Consider the following 16,919-nt stretch of genomic DNA (forward strand, 5'->3'; position numbering starts at 1 on the left):
ATTTGTAAATCATCAATGTATTCTTTTTAAAACTTAAATTATAATTCCACTTCTAAATAAAAAGATGTCTGCGTTACATTTGTGCCATCAATGTTATATAACAGTCCCAACAGTGGATTCTTCTAGTACAAACAGTGGCGACTCTAGGAACAATATGTAGGGGGGGCACATAAGATACAACAGTCAAATCTGGGGGGGCACTATACATTTTCATTGCATGTCGCAACCGCTGGGCACAGATGAGCTGATTTAATTGCGGATGGCATCGGCAGCCCGCGGTTGCGACATGTAGTCCAACGCCACCCACAATCCTGCATACCGCAACGGCCGGGCACCGATGCCATCCACAATTTAATCAGCTCTCGGCGTCCGGCAGTTGTGGAATACAGCAGGGGCTGACTGGCAACCTTTAGCCCAGGGGGCAAGTACAACCCAGAGGCCCATGGTGCAGCAACTTAGCCCCCCCCCCACCGGTCTTCCTCGCTCTCCTAGGAAGTCCATGAAAGGGGTGGCTGGCTGGGGAAGGGTGTTCTCCTCCCACTGGGCTCCCTACCTGGTTCTAACCTTACTGCGCTCCACATCCGGTACTTAGGCACTCTCGCCCACTGTAGACCGCCGCTGGCTGTCCATGCTTCTGGGCTGTGAGCTGTGGGAGGAGCCAGACATTGTCAAAGTCAGTGTTCTATCATTTTTCTCTACCCTATACATTTTCTCGACTGTGTCACTTCCAGTGGGGCCGAGTCATCCGAATCAGCTGTTTTCATGACCCCCTTTATTCATGACATGCGCACCTGGAAGAGACCCGGTAGAGAAATGTATGGGTTGAGGAAAGTTAGAACACATTGGTAGCGTAGGGATGCCTCATCAGTGCTGTGCGTGTGCATGACTGCTGCGACCCTGGTAGTTCTGCCACTAACTCCAAGCTGTAGAGGGACTACAAATCTCAGCACATTATACAACAATGTAGAATAATCCCACCAGCTATAGAGGACTATAAATCTCGGAAATACATTGTACAGCAATGAAGAATACCAACAGCTATAGAGGACTACAATTCCCAACAATACATTATACAGCTATGCAGAATGGCATCAGCTATAGAGGACTACAAATCCCAGCAATACATAATACAGCAATGCAGAATGGCATCAGCTATAGAGGACTACAAATCCCAGCAATACATAATACAGCAAGGAGGTTTGTATGGGCTCTCAGGAGGTCAGTGTGAGCTCTCAGGTGAGTTGTGCAGGCTCTCACCAGGGGTCCAGAGAGTTTCACAAGTGCGTGCAGGTGCAACAGAGGCGGCTCCCTAATTAGGCTCTCAGGTGGCCAATGCGGACTGTCATGTGGCCAGTGGGGCTATCTGCTGGTCAATGGTGGCTCCCTGATAATTAGTGGGGGCTCTGTGGGGCAAGGAGGATTGTATGGGCTCTCAGTAGGTCAGTGTGAGCTCTCGGGCGAGTTGTGCAGGCTCTCACCAGGGGTGCATACAAACCACTAATCAGAATATATAGGCATTGAATTACATATACAAATATTTAAATATACCTAAATGCAGACAATTGGCTAACTTTCTTTTTACTGGGTTTTGTAGTGACAAAAAAATTAAATCAAATAAACATTTTCTTCCTTTAGCTTTGGCATGAATCATGACGGTATAGGTAATGGCTGTGGATCGCGAGGTCAAGAGACAGCAAAGCTCATGGCAGCTCACATTACCATGAAAACTAATCCATTTGTGTGGTCAGCCTGTAGCAGGGACTATATCACCAGCTTCTTGGAGTAAGTCTCTTGAAATATACTCGTTATACAATTCAACATTGTTTAATCTACTTTGACCTACTGGGAAAAAATTGCAAAAGCAATCTCTGCATGCTCATTTTAATTGCTTGGGGCAATAAAGAGAGTAAATAAGAGAGTGATTTACTAACATAACACTAATAATAATAATAATAATAATAATAATATTGTAATAATGATACATTTTCATAATACTTGAGTTAGATTTAGTGCCAAATTACAATTGATGCATTATGGTAATGAGACACTAACTTAGATTACGATGTGCGTTGTGGCGCTATTAATTTACACACACTTAGACAGTAGCTGCTATTGCACCTGCAGTACAGTGCACCACAATGCACATAACATATTTCTATGAATGCTACAGGTAGGTTTTTTTTGTGGGTTAATGTGTGATGCCAGCCAATTCAAAATAAATGGGTTCCCTTAATGCAGCACACCTTAACACATGAAAATGAGTTGTGTTAATACAATGCACTGTGAGAATAGTCTTTAAGTAAAACATAAGCTGGTAGACGAGGCACAGATTTCTGCTATAGCAAGGAAGGATTCTGAGCTCTGTAAAATTTGTAGACAATAGGTAAAGTGAAAATATGCCCATAATATACAAATTAAACTAACACATAGCATAGTGGCCACCTTCAAGTGCAAGGTAGGACTTCATATAAAGCACCTCTGGTCCCCTATACTCTGTGGTCTTCTGGTATGCAATCATCAAACAGCCTCACACCTTACTAATAATTCGTAAGGCCCCTATGGGCCAATCGTGAGGCATAAAAGGAGCTAGGTTCTTGATCAAAAAAGCCTGTTGATATTTGTATACCAGGGAAACCTCAGTGCCCTGAATAATGTAAGTTCCCATTGTCAGATTACCTCAGCCACACCTTGCGTGAGCTTTAGAAAAGTGTCTAACACTTACATGGTATAGGTGACCATTATGTAATTTCTTCTATTACAACCATGCGTTGGCTTGAACAAATCTTAAGTGTAAAGTTACTTTAGGGATGTTCTTTCAAGGATATCTAATGTATTTAAGCCCTCTTTTACCAGAGTAAGTTCCGCAAGCTGATGTCTGGGACAGGAAAAAAAATCAGGAACAATAAAACTATAGGCTAGTAAGCATGATTTCTTTAATGTGTGAAATATTTGAAAGTATAGTCAAGGATGATATACAAACAAGCACAGAAGAGAATACTGTAATCAGGGAGTATAAGTACGTGTCCATAAAAGATAGGTCATATATAAAAAACATGACTTTTATGAGCAGCTTAGTTCTAATCTAGAGTTGGGAAATGCTATTAATGTGGTGTGTTCAGATTTTGCAAAAGGCATATGATACTGTTCATTATAAAAGACTGGTACAGAGGCTGTGAAAGCTAGGACTAGGGGGAATGTAGGTAGGAACCTGTTTAAAGAACTGCCTATTGAATAGAAAACAAGGTTGAACCAAGTATAGGAATTGGTTCTATATGGGGTGAATGGTTATGCTATTGAACCCCCACTGCACAGACAGAAACTTCAAAATCAATAAAAATTATTTATTAAAGGCTGCATGACTTTCTTGCAGCAAATAATACTATTGTACTTCTACTACTGTAAAGAAAAGTTGGCCACAGCAGCCCATTGAGTTTTTGTTTTAATCATAACAGCTACAGTCTGTAAGAAGTTAATGCTTGTGAAGATAGGCCATTTTAGCCTAGTTAACTAAGTGTCTGTGTACCAAACAAAAGTAGTTTCCTTCTTTCTTACCCCACATTCCCTTTTCACAGAACAGAGTATACAACACAGATGCTTAACAGTAGTACGGTGGTGTTACTAGGTTCTGGCACCTAGGCATCTTCTAGAAAATGGCCCCAATGTTAAACCTGTGCAACATAAAGCCTGCTGTCAACAAATTAAGTAAAAAAGAAGGTGGTGGAGTGGGTGGGAACATTCTTCTCTACACAGAGGCATAGCATGATACAGTTCTGTGCTTTAACAAAATAAAGAGATTTGCAGCATATCACATTTTACAGGTTTACTCTGTCAATATGAAAAGCAGCCATGGTATCAAAGGTGCGGTGAAAGGTGATTTCTGGTTATGGCTGTAATAGATAACACATTTAATAGGAGTGTATAGTTAGATGTGGGGACAAGAGGTATGACTCCCAGTTCTAGGGTAATTTGTCCAAAAAAGACGTTTTCCAGTTTTGTGAAAAACCTCAAACTGTGGCAGATTCTTGTCTATAAACAATGTACTGAGTTTCATGCTGTGAAGCAAATCTGTTAAATAATCTGCTATAGGTCATGGTTATATTACATTGTTCTAAATGTTGGGTAGACACAATGTCCCTCTGTCATGGGCCGGCATGAGCAATGGGGAAATTTCCAACCAAATCAACTGCCTGTATAAGTCTGCCAGGTCAAAGTATATCTCAATATTTCCTTATACCATAATTATATATATTCTGAAATATATACGCTTCTGTAGTATGCTGCTTTCACACACATGCTGATGCAGACTTCCTCTCTTCTTATGTCCACAGTTCAGGCCTGGGCCTCTGCCTGAATAACGCACCCCCGCGTCAGGATTTTATTTATCCGACACAAGCTCCAGGACAGGCCTATGATGCAGATGATCAGTGCCGTTTCCAGCATGGAATTAAATCTCGCCAGTGTAAATACGGGGTAGAGTCCCTTCCTATATTGTCTTGCCAGTTCATGAAAAGAAATTAGGAAATTCTTGGTGTGTGACATAAGGCTTAAAATGGACTTTTACTGAAACGTTAACATGTCAATAATTTTGTTGGGAAGCATAGATAAAGAGTCATTTAAGAGCTGGAGAAAACATTGCTCCAGGCTCCTTTCAGTGCTGGCCATGTGCATAGAAGCATAGGCTTCTGTTTATATGATCTCTGTTGAAGGGGAGGATCAGAGTTCCGACTGGTTAATTCTCCATTTCAGCAGAGACCACAGGACCAAAAGTTTGGACTTTTAGTCACAATATGCAGATGAAGAAAATGGGAAGATTGCACATGAAGTCCACTAAAAGTGCCTTTCTTTTATTTCAAATTAGCGTAGGACATCCTCCTGACAACAGTCTGTCCTCTGATGGGTACTCTGGCAGGCTGGATAAGGGTGGATGCCACATAAGCTGCAATGTCCTTTCAGGATGATGGTGTTTGGGGGTAGGTTGCACTGGCAGGATCTCCCCTCAGGCCTTTCCCTGGTGGTCTGTGGATGTCTCTCTAGGGTAACATGCTGTCCCTGAGGTTCCGGACACCTATCCCTTTTGGTCTGGTGGCTCTCCCTCTCTACAGCCTTGCAGGCTGTCCATACTCTCCGTGTTGGTAGAGGCACAGCCATGTCACACCTTGCCCTGTGCCCCTTTACTCTCCTCTAGCCCCTACTTTCTCTTTCCTCTCCTTGTTGACTGGTGGAAATGGTTAAAGTTTGGACTGCTGATGCAGCCCTCCTTAAGTAGGTCCTTAAGTATTTCTGAATACTTTACAAAAAGTTTAAAGGACCTTTCATCCATCAGACCCTATAGCAGAAAGCAGCATTGTGCAGATAATTATTCACATGGTGTTTGGGGGGTAGGTTGCACTGGCAGGATCTCCCCTCAGGCCTTTCCCTGGTGGTCTGTGGATGTCTCACAATGATTTTAGTATTATAATGTATCGTCAATCTAAATCTGAAAATGTAAAGAAAACATTATTCTCTTGAGTTAGCAAACTAGAATATACAGCACTTGATATACAGCAGTCAAGCAAATTATTTGTTACAGGCAATTGCCCCATCTTTCTTTCCCCAGTATTTGAAAAACAGGCTTATGATTTAAGAGGTGGTATTCTTGAGAAAATATTTTTTTGGGTCCACTCTTATTGATCTAAAACAACTTACATATCTAGTATTATATGTTGATGCCCTCTAAAGAACTAACAAAGTTCCATATAAATTATGGGACTTTTTATCTGAAATCCTATCACCTACTCTGTCATAGCTTAAAGGGGTTCTAAATGCTCAGTTTTTTTGCCTATATCTACTGCTATCAAGCAGTAGATATAGGCAGAAAGTTATTTTTTTTAAAAACAGCTTTAACAGCGGTTTAAACTTACCTTGTTTTCGCTGCACGCTCCCGCCCGAAAATCAAAACTGCTCGGGCAGCCGCAAAGCATCTTGGGGCGGGCGCATGCGCTGTTCGGATTCTCGGCCGGGAGACTAGCAGAGACGCAAGGTAAGTCTATGGAATCGTGCACCCGCATGCAGACACCGTGAGATCGGAAGTGCCAGCAAGGACAGAGGATTCAGCGCTGGATCGGACAGCCGCGGCACCGCTGGAGGGACAGATGAAAACATCAGGAAAGAAGAAGATCGGATTAAGAGACATCATTTAAGGCAAGTGCTGACATTAACATTGGGGGGAGGGAAAAAATGTATCCTTTAATGTCACTTTAATATGTGACATAAAATACTATTATATTATATTCTGTTTCATATTTCATTAACATGATTTATTTCTTTCAAAACAAAGAGAACATGCTGCAAGTAATATATGCAAGTTGGGCAGGACTGACAGAAATGCATGTGGTTACCATTAGAGAAAGGTCAGGTGGCTAGAAATCTGTCCCTTCAGAACAGAGGAAAAGCTAAAAAACATTGACTAAAAAAAGGCAGTTATGACTATGTATAAATATCAGTTTTCATTCATCTTACAATAAACGTTTCAAGGTGTGCATGAATTGTTGTTCCTCAAATTAAAACTTAAAGGAGAACTATGAGGTGAGTGCTTTTCACTCACCTCATAGTTCTAGCCGATCTGTGACAATGAGACTGTCACACACGTTGGATTCCCCCCTCCCCGCTCCGATCCGCCAGCAGCGCTGACTGGCGGAACGGACAGGGGAGGGGGCGGGTACAGCTGGCTCTGCCTCTGGATAGGCAGAGCACGCTGTCAGTCACGCAGCTGGGCAGATCCAGACATAATTGTCGGGATCCGCTTCAGCTGCGGCGTCTTAGTATACCGCGAGCAGCAGCTCGTGGTATACTGCGGCGTCTCAGTATACCGCGAGCTATAGCTTGCGGTATACTGAGCCAAGGGTGACGGGAGGACACTAGTTTGTGGGGAAAAGCCTTAACCCCAGAGTTCTCCTTTAAAGTGACACTAAACTCAGGACGTAAATCTTAACAATGTATTCAAGTACCTTAACTATTAACAAAAACGTATCTTATTTGTGTATCACTCAGCTGTAGATCCTCAAATCATCTCTGAATTGGTGCAGTCTTGCCTTCTGGAAGGTGGTTACTTTTGTTCCCCATTGTCCCTGTGTGTGGTAAAGAAACCACCACTCCAAACTTGCTCCCGTGAAGAACTACAATCTCAATACAAATTAGTAAAGTAAACGTTAGATTGAATTCCATCACAGGAGCAAGCCTGGAGCGGTGGCTAATTTACCACACACACAAGGACCATGGGGAACAAAAGTAGCCACCCTCCAGAAGGAAGGACAATGTCAGCATGAATTCAGAGATGATTTGAGCATCTACAGCCGAATGATATACAAATAAGGTATATTTTGGTTAATAATGAAGGTACTTGAATGCATTTTTAAGATTTTAGTGTCACTTTAATTCAGACATTAACAGACATCTCAACTCTCCCAGATGTTCCGGGAGTCTCCCGCTATTAGATAGCCGCTCCCAGGCACGCCGGCCGCCATCAGTCAGAAAAAAAAAAGGCATAGGAACTAATAGCTAGATTGCTATTGGCTATTTTAATTCCCAATAGCCAATAGCAGACTATCTGTAATGGATCCCCGCCAACTGCATAAGCGGTAGATTACCAGCACGGAAACGCACCATTGCGGCGCATAGGAACTGACATCACTTCCCCTATATAAGCTCAGCGACAGCACCACCATGTTGCTGGATTATCATCAGCTATTCCTTGTTCCTGTGATTCGTGAAAACTTGCCTGATTCTTGTGACCGGGACTTCCTTGACTAACCTTGATTTCTGCCTGCCTTGACCTCGGAACTGTTATTTGACCACTCTTTTGCCTAACCCTTTTTGTACCTGGATTTCCCGCTTGGATTTGACCTCGGCTCGTCTCATCGGATTACGACTTGCACGGTGCTCAACACCACTGGCACTCCTGCCACTTGTCTAGTCTCTGTTCCCATCATCAGAGTCTCCCAGGACACAAGGTGCAAGGGAAGCCTCCTCTCACATCCGGTCTCCCATAAGGTACGTAACACTATCTATTGCATCCGCCCATTGCTACTGTCAATCAGCAGAGGTGGACCTGAAGTTCTCCATCAGGTCCACCGCTGCTGATTGATAGCAGCAGAGGGCGGGTGCAATAGCCAGCTTGCTATTGGCTATTGCAAGTTGAAATAGCCAATAGCAATCTAGCTATTAGTTCCTATGCCGTTTTCTTTTTTTTGTTGTCCTGATGGCAGCAGCTGTCAGAACACTAAAAATAAACAGCAGATAACAAGGGAAGCATTAGCTTCTTTGCTATCTGCCATTATTTCAGGGGGGTGCTCTCTTCCTAGTTGTCTTTTTAAATGAGAAGGGCACCACCCTGAAATGACTTATTTCAGGTTGGAATCCCTGCATTAATACAGACATTTTGTAGGTGTTTTTACTGTGTTTATTTCAGGCCTATTCAGCTTAAGGTGTGTTTACAAAGAAGAGAGCTGCTTCTTTTGCAGAAAACACGCAACAACAGTAACAGGCATTTGGCTACAGGGGACAGAACGCTCAGATGTGAACAGGGGCCATTGAAAATTATGGAAACCCTCTGTTTGAGTGTTGTAGTGCTTAGCCCTTTCAGCTACAAAAGTCCTAAGGGTGAATGGAGCATTACAGTGTTTTGTTTTGTTTTTTAAATCTCTTTGCGTCCCATATTGCTTGAAGGAAGTCCTGCCATTTGAGGGGAATATAAAATAAAATTCATAGAAAATATGGACTTAGAAGGGTTTAAATCCAATTTAATGAGAACAAATCAAGATTCAGCACCGATGCAATAGTTATGTATGTGATCTGAACATTTTATGAGAAAACTATTATGTAGTAGAATAATGAACAAAGCTAAAGTAATTCCTGCAGCTTAATATAATAGTGACCTCATAGTTATTAAAACAACACAGCAGACACAATCTAGTTTTAAGTTCCAGCTAGAGTTCCACTCCATGCTATTTTATCAATTATTTGACCTAAAGTCTTCATGTTTAATAAAAAATGGTTCATGCTTAAAAACATAGTGGACCACAACATTTCTCAATGATTGTGTTTTCTCTTATCAGGAGGTATGCAGTGAACTTTGGTGTTTAAGCAAAACTGGCCGTTGCATCACTAACAGCATTCCAGCTGCTGAAGGGACCATCTGTCAAACTAATACCATTGAAAAGGGGGTAAGAAATATTGCCCAGAGGAATTACAAAGAACAAGTTACAGCATATAAAAGAAAGTTGGTTGCTGATTGAAATAATTTGGCTTGCAGATGTAGCATGCCCAAGAGTGCGATTTAAGATTAGTAGATGAGTGAGTAGATTTCTGCAACAGACTTTGGTGACACCCCTGAAATACCCAGTAAATATGCTGGTACGTTTTCAGTGCTATAGGTACAGCATTGGCACAAACATTTATTGCAATTTTTACTGTAATCTTCCCAACTATCACCTAGAACCCCTGTCAATTTTTTCTGGGGCTCTATTGGAGAGATTATTGCTCAATTACTGTGATAGTGACAACAGTTTCAATAGAAAGGAAAATCTGGAACAGAGACACAGAAAGCAATAGAACACTGAATGGGGTTCCAGGCTTCTCTTACTCTACTAAAGAAACACATTTTTTTCTGTGTTGCTGTTATCGATTTTCCCTCACTCCCTTTCTGATCAAAGCATTGTCTTTGGGACAGTGAGTGAGTGGAAATGTATCTAGCATAGAGTAAAGCATGGAAGTGTTTTAAATCCTTCCCTTCTCTGCTCAAAACTTAAAGCTAATTTCTGGGCAAGCCAAAAAAACTACCAATGCAGTGGAGCTGCCCCCACAGTGCAAGGGAAAAGTACTTGTTTATGCCTAGGGGACCAGAAAAGGCTATTTTATTTATCTGATCCTGCTCCCCCTAGGGTCAGGGTTTACCTCTCCCCCTTCAGCTATGGCTGACGGAATATCCCTCGGCATTCTCACGTCTACTACAGTTCTATGGAACCTGCATTAGACATGATGACGTCAGTAGTTCTTAGACCACCAGAGCAAAGGGGAGAAGAGGCTGCAGGGACTGGTCTAATGAACCAACAGCAGCAGTAAAATAGAGTTTTCCTATCCCCTAGGCATAGACAAGTGCTTAACCCTTGCAGTGAGGGAAGCAGTCCAACTGCAAAGGCAGTTTTTTGTTTGCCCCAAAATAACTCAATTCAACTCAACTTTAACTCAAATATAACTAATTATTAACACTTACAGGGCTGTTCACAAAAGGGTGAAGAGTTTGGAGAAGGCAGGAGAAGTGATCAATCTAGGACAACATAGCTGAATAGGAGAATCCAAATCCGCTATTTTGTCCAATATTGTTCACTTCTGCCTTTTCCAAACTCTTCACCCTTTTGTGAATAGCCCTGTAAATCTCCTCCAATAGTGAAACGCAACCCTTTACCTAACCTAAAACTCAACAGTTAACCTACCCTAATATTTACTCTTGACAAAACCTTTAAAGTTAATAAAGAACCTTAACCTGTTAATTATTTCCTAAAAACTTATTACTCTACCTGCCCCTAATCCTAAACTTTAAAGTGAAACTAAAATGGTTTTGGTTAAATTCTATTTACATCTTTTATAGTCTATATATTTTTATTAGCTATATGAAATCATTATTTTACAAAGAAAATTGCAGGCATCCCCTATGATTTGGTTTGCAGATATATTCATATGTAAGCTTTTACTCTAATTCTAAAATCCACCAGAAAATTTTACAAGACCCCCATGTATGTAAATGTTTAAAGGGTAATGGTCATCAAGCTTTTAATTTATATTCAATAAAATCATTAACAATGGATTATATTTTGGAGATATCTCCACACTTAGGGGGTCACAAAGCTGCCTTAGGCAGCCGAGTGAGTAACCGAGCCAAAGTGAACAGAGCGGAACCACATTTGACTATTCACTGCTCTTCGTGTTCGGCTGAGTTGAAGTGCCGAAGGAGTTCGACTCAGCCGATTCAACATCTGGATCAGCTGAGCCAAAGCTCCGGCAGCTCACTCGCTGCCGTTCACCCCTATTCTCATAGGGCCCGAATGGCAGTGAGTGAATAGCCGAATGCTGCTCAGCTATTCTGCTCACTTCCTCTGAGGTAGCGAGCAGAATAGAAAAAAATGTAAACAAATGAAAAAAAAATTGTTTAAAAAATATTTAAATAAATGTAAAGAAAAAGAAAAAAAAGTCAAGAAAATAAATATAAAAATGTAAAAGAAAAGAAAAGAAAACAAAAAACAGCATGGGGTCCCCCTCCCAAACCATACCAGACCCTTTAGGTCTGGTAGGAAAGTTAGGAAGGACCCCATTAAAAAAAAAAAACTTGGGGTTCCCCCCAAAAGTAATAACGGGGAGGGACCCCAGGGCAAAATAAAAAAAAGTGTTTGGGGTTCCCCCATAAAGTCATACCTGGCACTTTAAGGTCTGGTAAGAATTTTAAGGAGGAACCCCACCCCCAAAAATGGGGAAAAAAGATGTGGGGTCCCCCCTAAAATTCCCAACCAGACCCTTGATCCGAGCACAGGCCTGGCAGGGCAGGAAAAGGGTGGGGACGAGCGAGCACTCCCCACCTTACTGCAATACCAGGCCACATGCACTTAGCACTGGGAGGGTGCTTTTCCAGGGTCGCCCCTGAAAAAGCACCTTGTCCCTGTGCCATTAGGGACAAGGGTCTCTTCCCCACAAGCCCTGGGGCATTGTTTGTGGGGGTGCGGGAAGGGGGCTTATTCACATCAGGGTACCTCTTTAATACCCCTTTTAAAAAGTAAAAATAATACATAAATAAATAATTTAAAGAAACGACGCATGCTGAGCCGACTGCATGCATCAAACTCCCGTCGCAGAATGAAGAATCAGACAGATACTGGCAAAATATAAACAACTGGGCGGAGCTAGCATTGACATCACCGATAGCTCCGCCCAACTGTTTACTTTTGGCTGGCACCTGCCAGAGTCTTCTAGCAGGTCCTGGACAAAAAAAACCCCAACTGGGCAGAGTTGGCCGTGATGTCACGGCCGACTCCGCCCAGTTGTTGTTGTTTAATCAACCAAAGCATATGTGGCCAAAAGCATATGTGGCTTCAGTATGGGCTATTGTAATGCTGTGTGCTTAATAACAGGGCAGAAGGCACTTTCCTCTTACCAACCCCCTTACCAGTTTGTAATCCATTTTAGACTTGTTGTCACAGCATGTGGCGGCGCGGAGAGCTTGTGGGCCAGTACCTTGGGCAGCCAGATTAGAGGGGGCAATGCCAAGTCTAAAAATATAGAAATTGTGATTACTGTTTAATTATTTTGTTTTCCTCTTCTCCACCTGTGAACATTTGTGGCTACATTTTCCTAAATTTCAAGAGAAAAAAGATGTGCAGGAGATGTATCGAAGAGTTCTATACTTCACAAAACATAAAGCCATGTCTCCTTTCTCTTGTAGCCCTGCATATAAAGCAGACTATAAGCTGCTTTCATCAGCACATTCTTACTAAAATATGACATGACACAAGAGGTGAAGCTTGTACAACAGACATCATGGTTCAGATGTGTCTAGGCCAGCATGATGTCTAAAAACTAGGGATGCACTGAAAGTTCGTTCAAAAATGGCACTTATGGGCAAATAGCCAAAAGTACCATGACGGCAGAAAATGCGGCAGAAAATTCAGTGTATCCCTAGCATCTCTCCTCCCCAATGGGAGGAGATAAGCTTTCAGGAGGCCATGGTTTGCTCACCCCCAACTTGAAAGTTTAGATCACATTTTAGGAACTATTCGTTCAGATATCCAGAAAAATCTTCAGGGTTCATAAACATTTCTTGCAAATGTATTTTGTATTTACTTAGTAAAGAGCACAATGGCGATATTACATCCAAAACTATTGCTTTAGTGGAAATGCAACCTTGTAATTTTTTGTACATTTAATTTTTAGTGGTGCTATAAAAGGGAATGTGTTCTTTTTGGGACACGGCCTGAGGGAGTGGATGGAGCTTGGGGACCCTGGTCTTCTTGGGGAGAATGCAGCAGGACCTGTGGAGGAGGAGTGTCATCATCTGTCAGACATTGTGACAGTCCTAGGTAGGTTTATTCACCTTTGTTGCTTTATGGTATCTTCATATGTTACATGTTTCATTATTGGCTGTTTTTTATTCTATAATGAACTTATTTGTATTGAGGCAATAATCATTTTAATCTCTACTCTGGGTTTTAGGCCAACTATTGGAGGAAAATATTGCCTTGGGGAAAGGAAGAGATATAGATCTTGCAATATTGATGTGAGTACAGCTCAAGAAAACTGTGTGGATGTGGCATATGTGTAAGTTTGTGGATTACTGTTTTTGTATTCCAAAACATGCAAGCAAACAAGTTTGTGCAAGATATTCAAAGTGTTTGTATAGCCCAGTATTTTTTTTGGGGTAGAGTAGAGAACAAGGAGGTTTACATTTAAGTAAAAACTCCTCAGCCCACCTCTGTAGAATATACAATATTCAGAGCTTAACCCACCTCCCAAGTGCTTACTTACTTCCTCCTCTCCTTTTAGACACTTGTCACCAAAATAGGTATCCCCATTGGAAGATTTTCACTCACCCCTTTTTCTGGGACAACTGTAAAAGTTTGGATTTTCCATTACTTACTGTTTGTCCTGGACAGAAACAGAGAGGGTTAATTTTACCAGCAGAGACACAGACTGCTATAAAAACCTTATATATATCTTATCCATCCCTACTCTTTTCAAAGCTAAAGAAAAACTTTTTGGCTATACATACAATTTAAAGCAGACACATTACAAGTAGGGATGAGTCAATCTGGCAAGGTTCAGTTTCAGCCAGGTTTGGCAAATCCAGTGAGAATTTGTGAACCCCAAACTTAGTGCTGACCCCTATTGAAGTCTATGGGAGGCAAAACAAGCTTTTTTTCTGTCCTTTTTCAAGGCTAATACCATTCAGCGGAGAGAGTCTTTTTATGCAGCGCAAAAAGCACCATTGAAAATACACAAATCCTTTAAATAACATGCTTGGGGGTGTTATATAAACACATTGGTGTGTTTATTTAAATGTACTTGTTTGTGAGAATGGTTACCAATGTACCCCTGTACTTATTTCCCTGGGAAGGAGCAGATAGCTGGATGCCTTATTATTTTAAGGGTCCCTTCCAAGGTGCCTTCCACAGGGAAGTCTTTGCCACCCCCACCTTGCAAGGTACTTCTCCTCCAATGTTGAAAGGCATATGGCCTGGTATACAGGAAGCGGAATATGAACACTTGCTGGCCTCCCTTTCCTGGCCACTCAGGCTACATGCCCACAACATATTTTATGTACACTGTCCTTTAAAAAGAATGGAAAACATGTTGTGCGGTTCCCTCTACAATTCCTACCAGACCCTTATCTAGGCATGCAGCCTGGTTGAACAGCAGAAAGTGAGGGCAGCAAGCGCGTGTCCCCTCTTCCGGAACCTGCCCAGTTCACATGTCTTTCAAAGCCTTCCTTCCTTGCATGCAGGGCCGAACTGGCCATTGGGCATACCGGGCACTTGCCTGGTGGGCCGGGCTGAGCCAGGCCAGGTCGAACACAATCAGCCTAACCCAGCTCCCTACGCCCGATGGCCAGGCCAGCACAGCGCAACAGCTGCAGCTCGACAAGAGTAAAAGCCCCTCTCCGGCTGACGGCCGCTATAAGTGCATAACTTTAAATTTATCAACATTAAACCTCATTTGCCAAATAAATGCCCAATCAAACAGTGCATTCGGATCTGGTTGTAAGTTGGAGACATCCTGTAAGGACTGTATTCCACTACTTAACTTGGTGTCATCTTCAAACACAGAAATAGTACTTTTAATCCCCAACTCTGTCATTTATCATAAGATTAAACAGTAAGGGGCTCCCCTTCCATTTAGGTGCAGACCATCTTTAGCATATAGGAATATAGGTTGCACCCCAATGAAAAGTCAGCCCAGTGCTCCAGAAACAGAAAGCCTTCACTCTTACACCAGGTCTCCAGCCATGCGTTTAGCTCTCTAAGCTCCTGCTGTCTTTCCTGTGTTTCGCATGTCACAGGCAATATTCCGGAGAATATTAACTTGGAGTTCCTTCCCTTCAGCTTGCAACCTAGTTCTTTAAATTGATTTCCATGTATTCTGTCATTGGTCCCAACATGGCCCGCTATGTCAGATGGCCAGGGCCAGCACAGCATAACAGCTGCAACTCACCAGGAGGGCACCCCCCTCGGCCAGTGTGGATCCTGAGCCCTGGGATATAAGAGGCGAGCTGGACTCTGCACAGAGCAATCAGCAGCACCTCCTGTACACTGGACTATCCTCTGCTGTGTGCGCTGTACGGATCAGTGCCTAGGACCCAGCTCCAGGGTATAGGTACATGTCAAGGGTGACACCCCAAGGAGGCCTAAGATCACCTTAGTTTACATTGATTCTATGTATGCCATGTGTATGCTAGTGCTGGAAGAGGTCATCACAGGTCCCAGAACTACATAATCACCTAGATAGGGAATGTAACACCACTGTAGAAGATGGGTAATATTAATATATATGGGTGATAATATTATTATAATAATGTTTTTTTTCATAGCATAGCAAACATAGCATAACGCATCTAAAAGCTTTTTGATGCATTGTGCTATGTTTCATGCGTCAATAAACAGACGCCATTGATTCATTACTTGGAGTGCCGGTGTCTATGTTATCCTGTGATTATAGACGGTTGCCATCCGTCAACTGCCACAGCACCCGTCTTTTATAAGGAACAGCGGTTTTGAGTGCGATGGGTTCATGGACAGCATTCTCTGCTACACACAAAGCTTTCAATTTGGAGCAGAAATTACATATGGCAGCAAAGTTTCCAGCCTTCTCCTAGGTGCCCCTGATGGAAGCCAGGTTAAAGGTAAGTATATTTAATGCATTTTTTTTCCAATGTAAAAAAGTGGACCTTGCATGTTTATAGCAAGGTTAGCTTAAACAAAACCAATCACCTTAATGTATATCTAACAGCTGAGAATAGTTAACACCCTTAAACATTTTCTCTTTCTTTGCTGTCCATTTCCCATTGGGGAAATTCGCCTTTCATTCCAGAGACACAACAGGAAGTTTTTTTTTAATTACAGTGTTTATTGAACTATTCAATTGAATTATTCAATGTTGAATTTAATTTTTAGGGCCCAGAATACATTTCAAATATTAGTATAGGATAGGCAGTTTTAGAATTAAGTAAATACTGCGTGGATGTCCTTTGGGATAGCTCAGTAAAAACAAGGTGAAAAGGGGTTCAATTGGAAATTTTTGCTGCTTGAAATGTTTAATAATCCTTGAGATCTTTTTCTTAAAGTGGTTTTCAGACTTCAGTAAAGCCATTGAAGACTTTATATAAGTAAAAACTGGAAACTCAACATCTAAACTGTACATGTTCCATATTATGTACATTTAAACTGAACACACCACAAATCTTGATACTCTAGCAGATTCAAGACTAGAGTTCTTTAGAGTATCTGTAAGATGGTTTGGGCTTCCAAAGGCTGCTGATCCTTACACTGTAGGCTATATATTATTAATTATGCCCTCGTGCCAGGATGAATACTTGTGCCAGAAATGTGAAAGATCATATATACATCTTAAGCTTGATTTTTATTCCCTGTCCAACATTAAATATCAGTGGTTGCACAAATAGTTTTGTGTGCTTGTAACACAAACTAGAACCAGCCAAAGGTGTGTGTATAGGCTTTTAATAATTTGGTAGACAGGTAATACTAATTTTAGTACACTGGTGCTCTGCAAACCTGTGAGCAAACTTGCTTACAACATTGCATAAACTCTGAGATTAAGATTGCATACATTTCACTTAATGGTTCCTCTCTATGAAAATGAAAAGGGCATGGAATCCCACTTCTTAT

The 16,919-nt window shown here is 41.8% G+C and overlaps 1 protein-coding gene across 1 annotated transcript in view; it reads left to right on the top strand.

Moving 5' to 3' along the window:
- Positions 1 to 16,919, top strand: part of ADAMTS10 (ADAM metallopeptidase with thrombospondin type 1 motif 10) — a 66,188-nt gene that overhangs the window by 15,319 nt on the left and 33,950 nt on the right. The window contains exons 9-13 of the mRNA XM_018567954.1: positions 1,636 to 1,782; positions 4,329 to 4,470; positions 9,093 to 9,200; positions 12,955 to 13,100; positions 13,234 to 13,297. Coding sequence (XP_018423456.1) covers positions 1,636 to 1,782; positions 4,329 to 4,470; positions 9,093 to 9,200; positions 12,955 to 13,100; positions 13,234 to 13,297 — 607 coding nt within the window. The remainder of the gene's footprint in view (positions 1 to 1,635; positions 1,783 to 4,328; positions 4,471 to 9,092; positions 9,201 to 12,954; positions 13,101 to 13,233; positions 13,298 to 16,919) is intronic.

This window comes from Nanorana parkeri, unplaced genomic scaffold (genome assembly GCF_000935625.1).
Source record: "Nanorana parkeri isolate BGI_ZX_2015 unplaced genomic scaffold, ASM93562v1 scaffold1120, whole genome shotgun sequence".
Lineage (NCBI taxonomy): Eukaryota > Metazoa > Chordata > Amphibia > Anura > Dicroglossidae > Nanorana > Nanorana parkeri.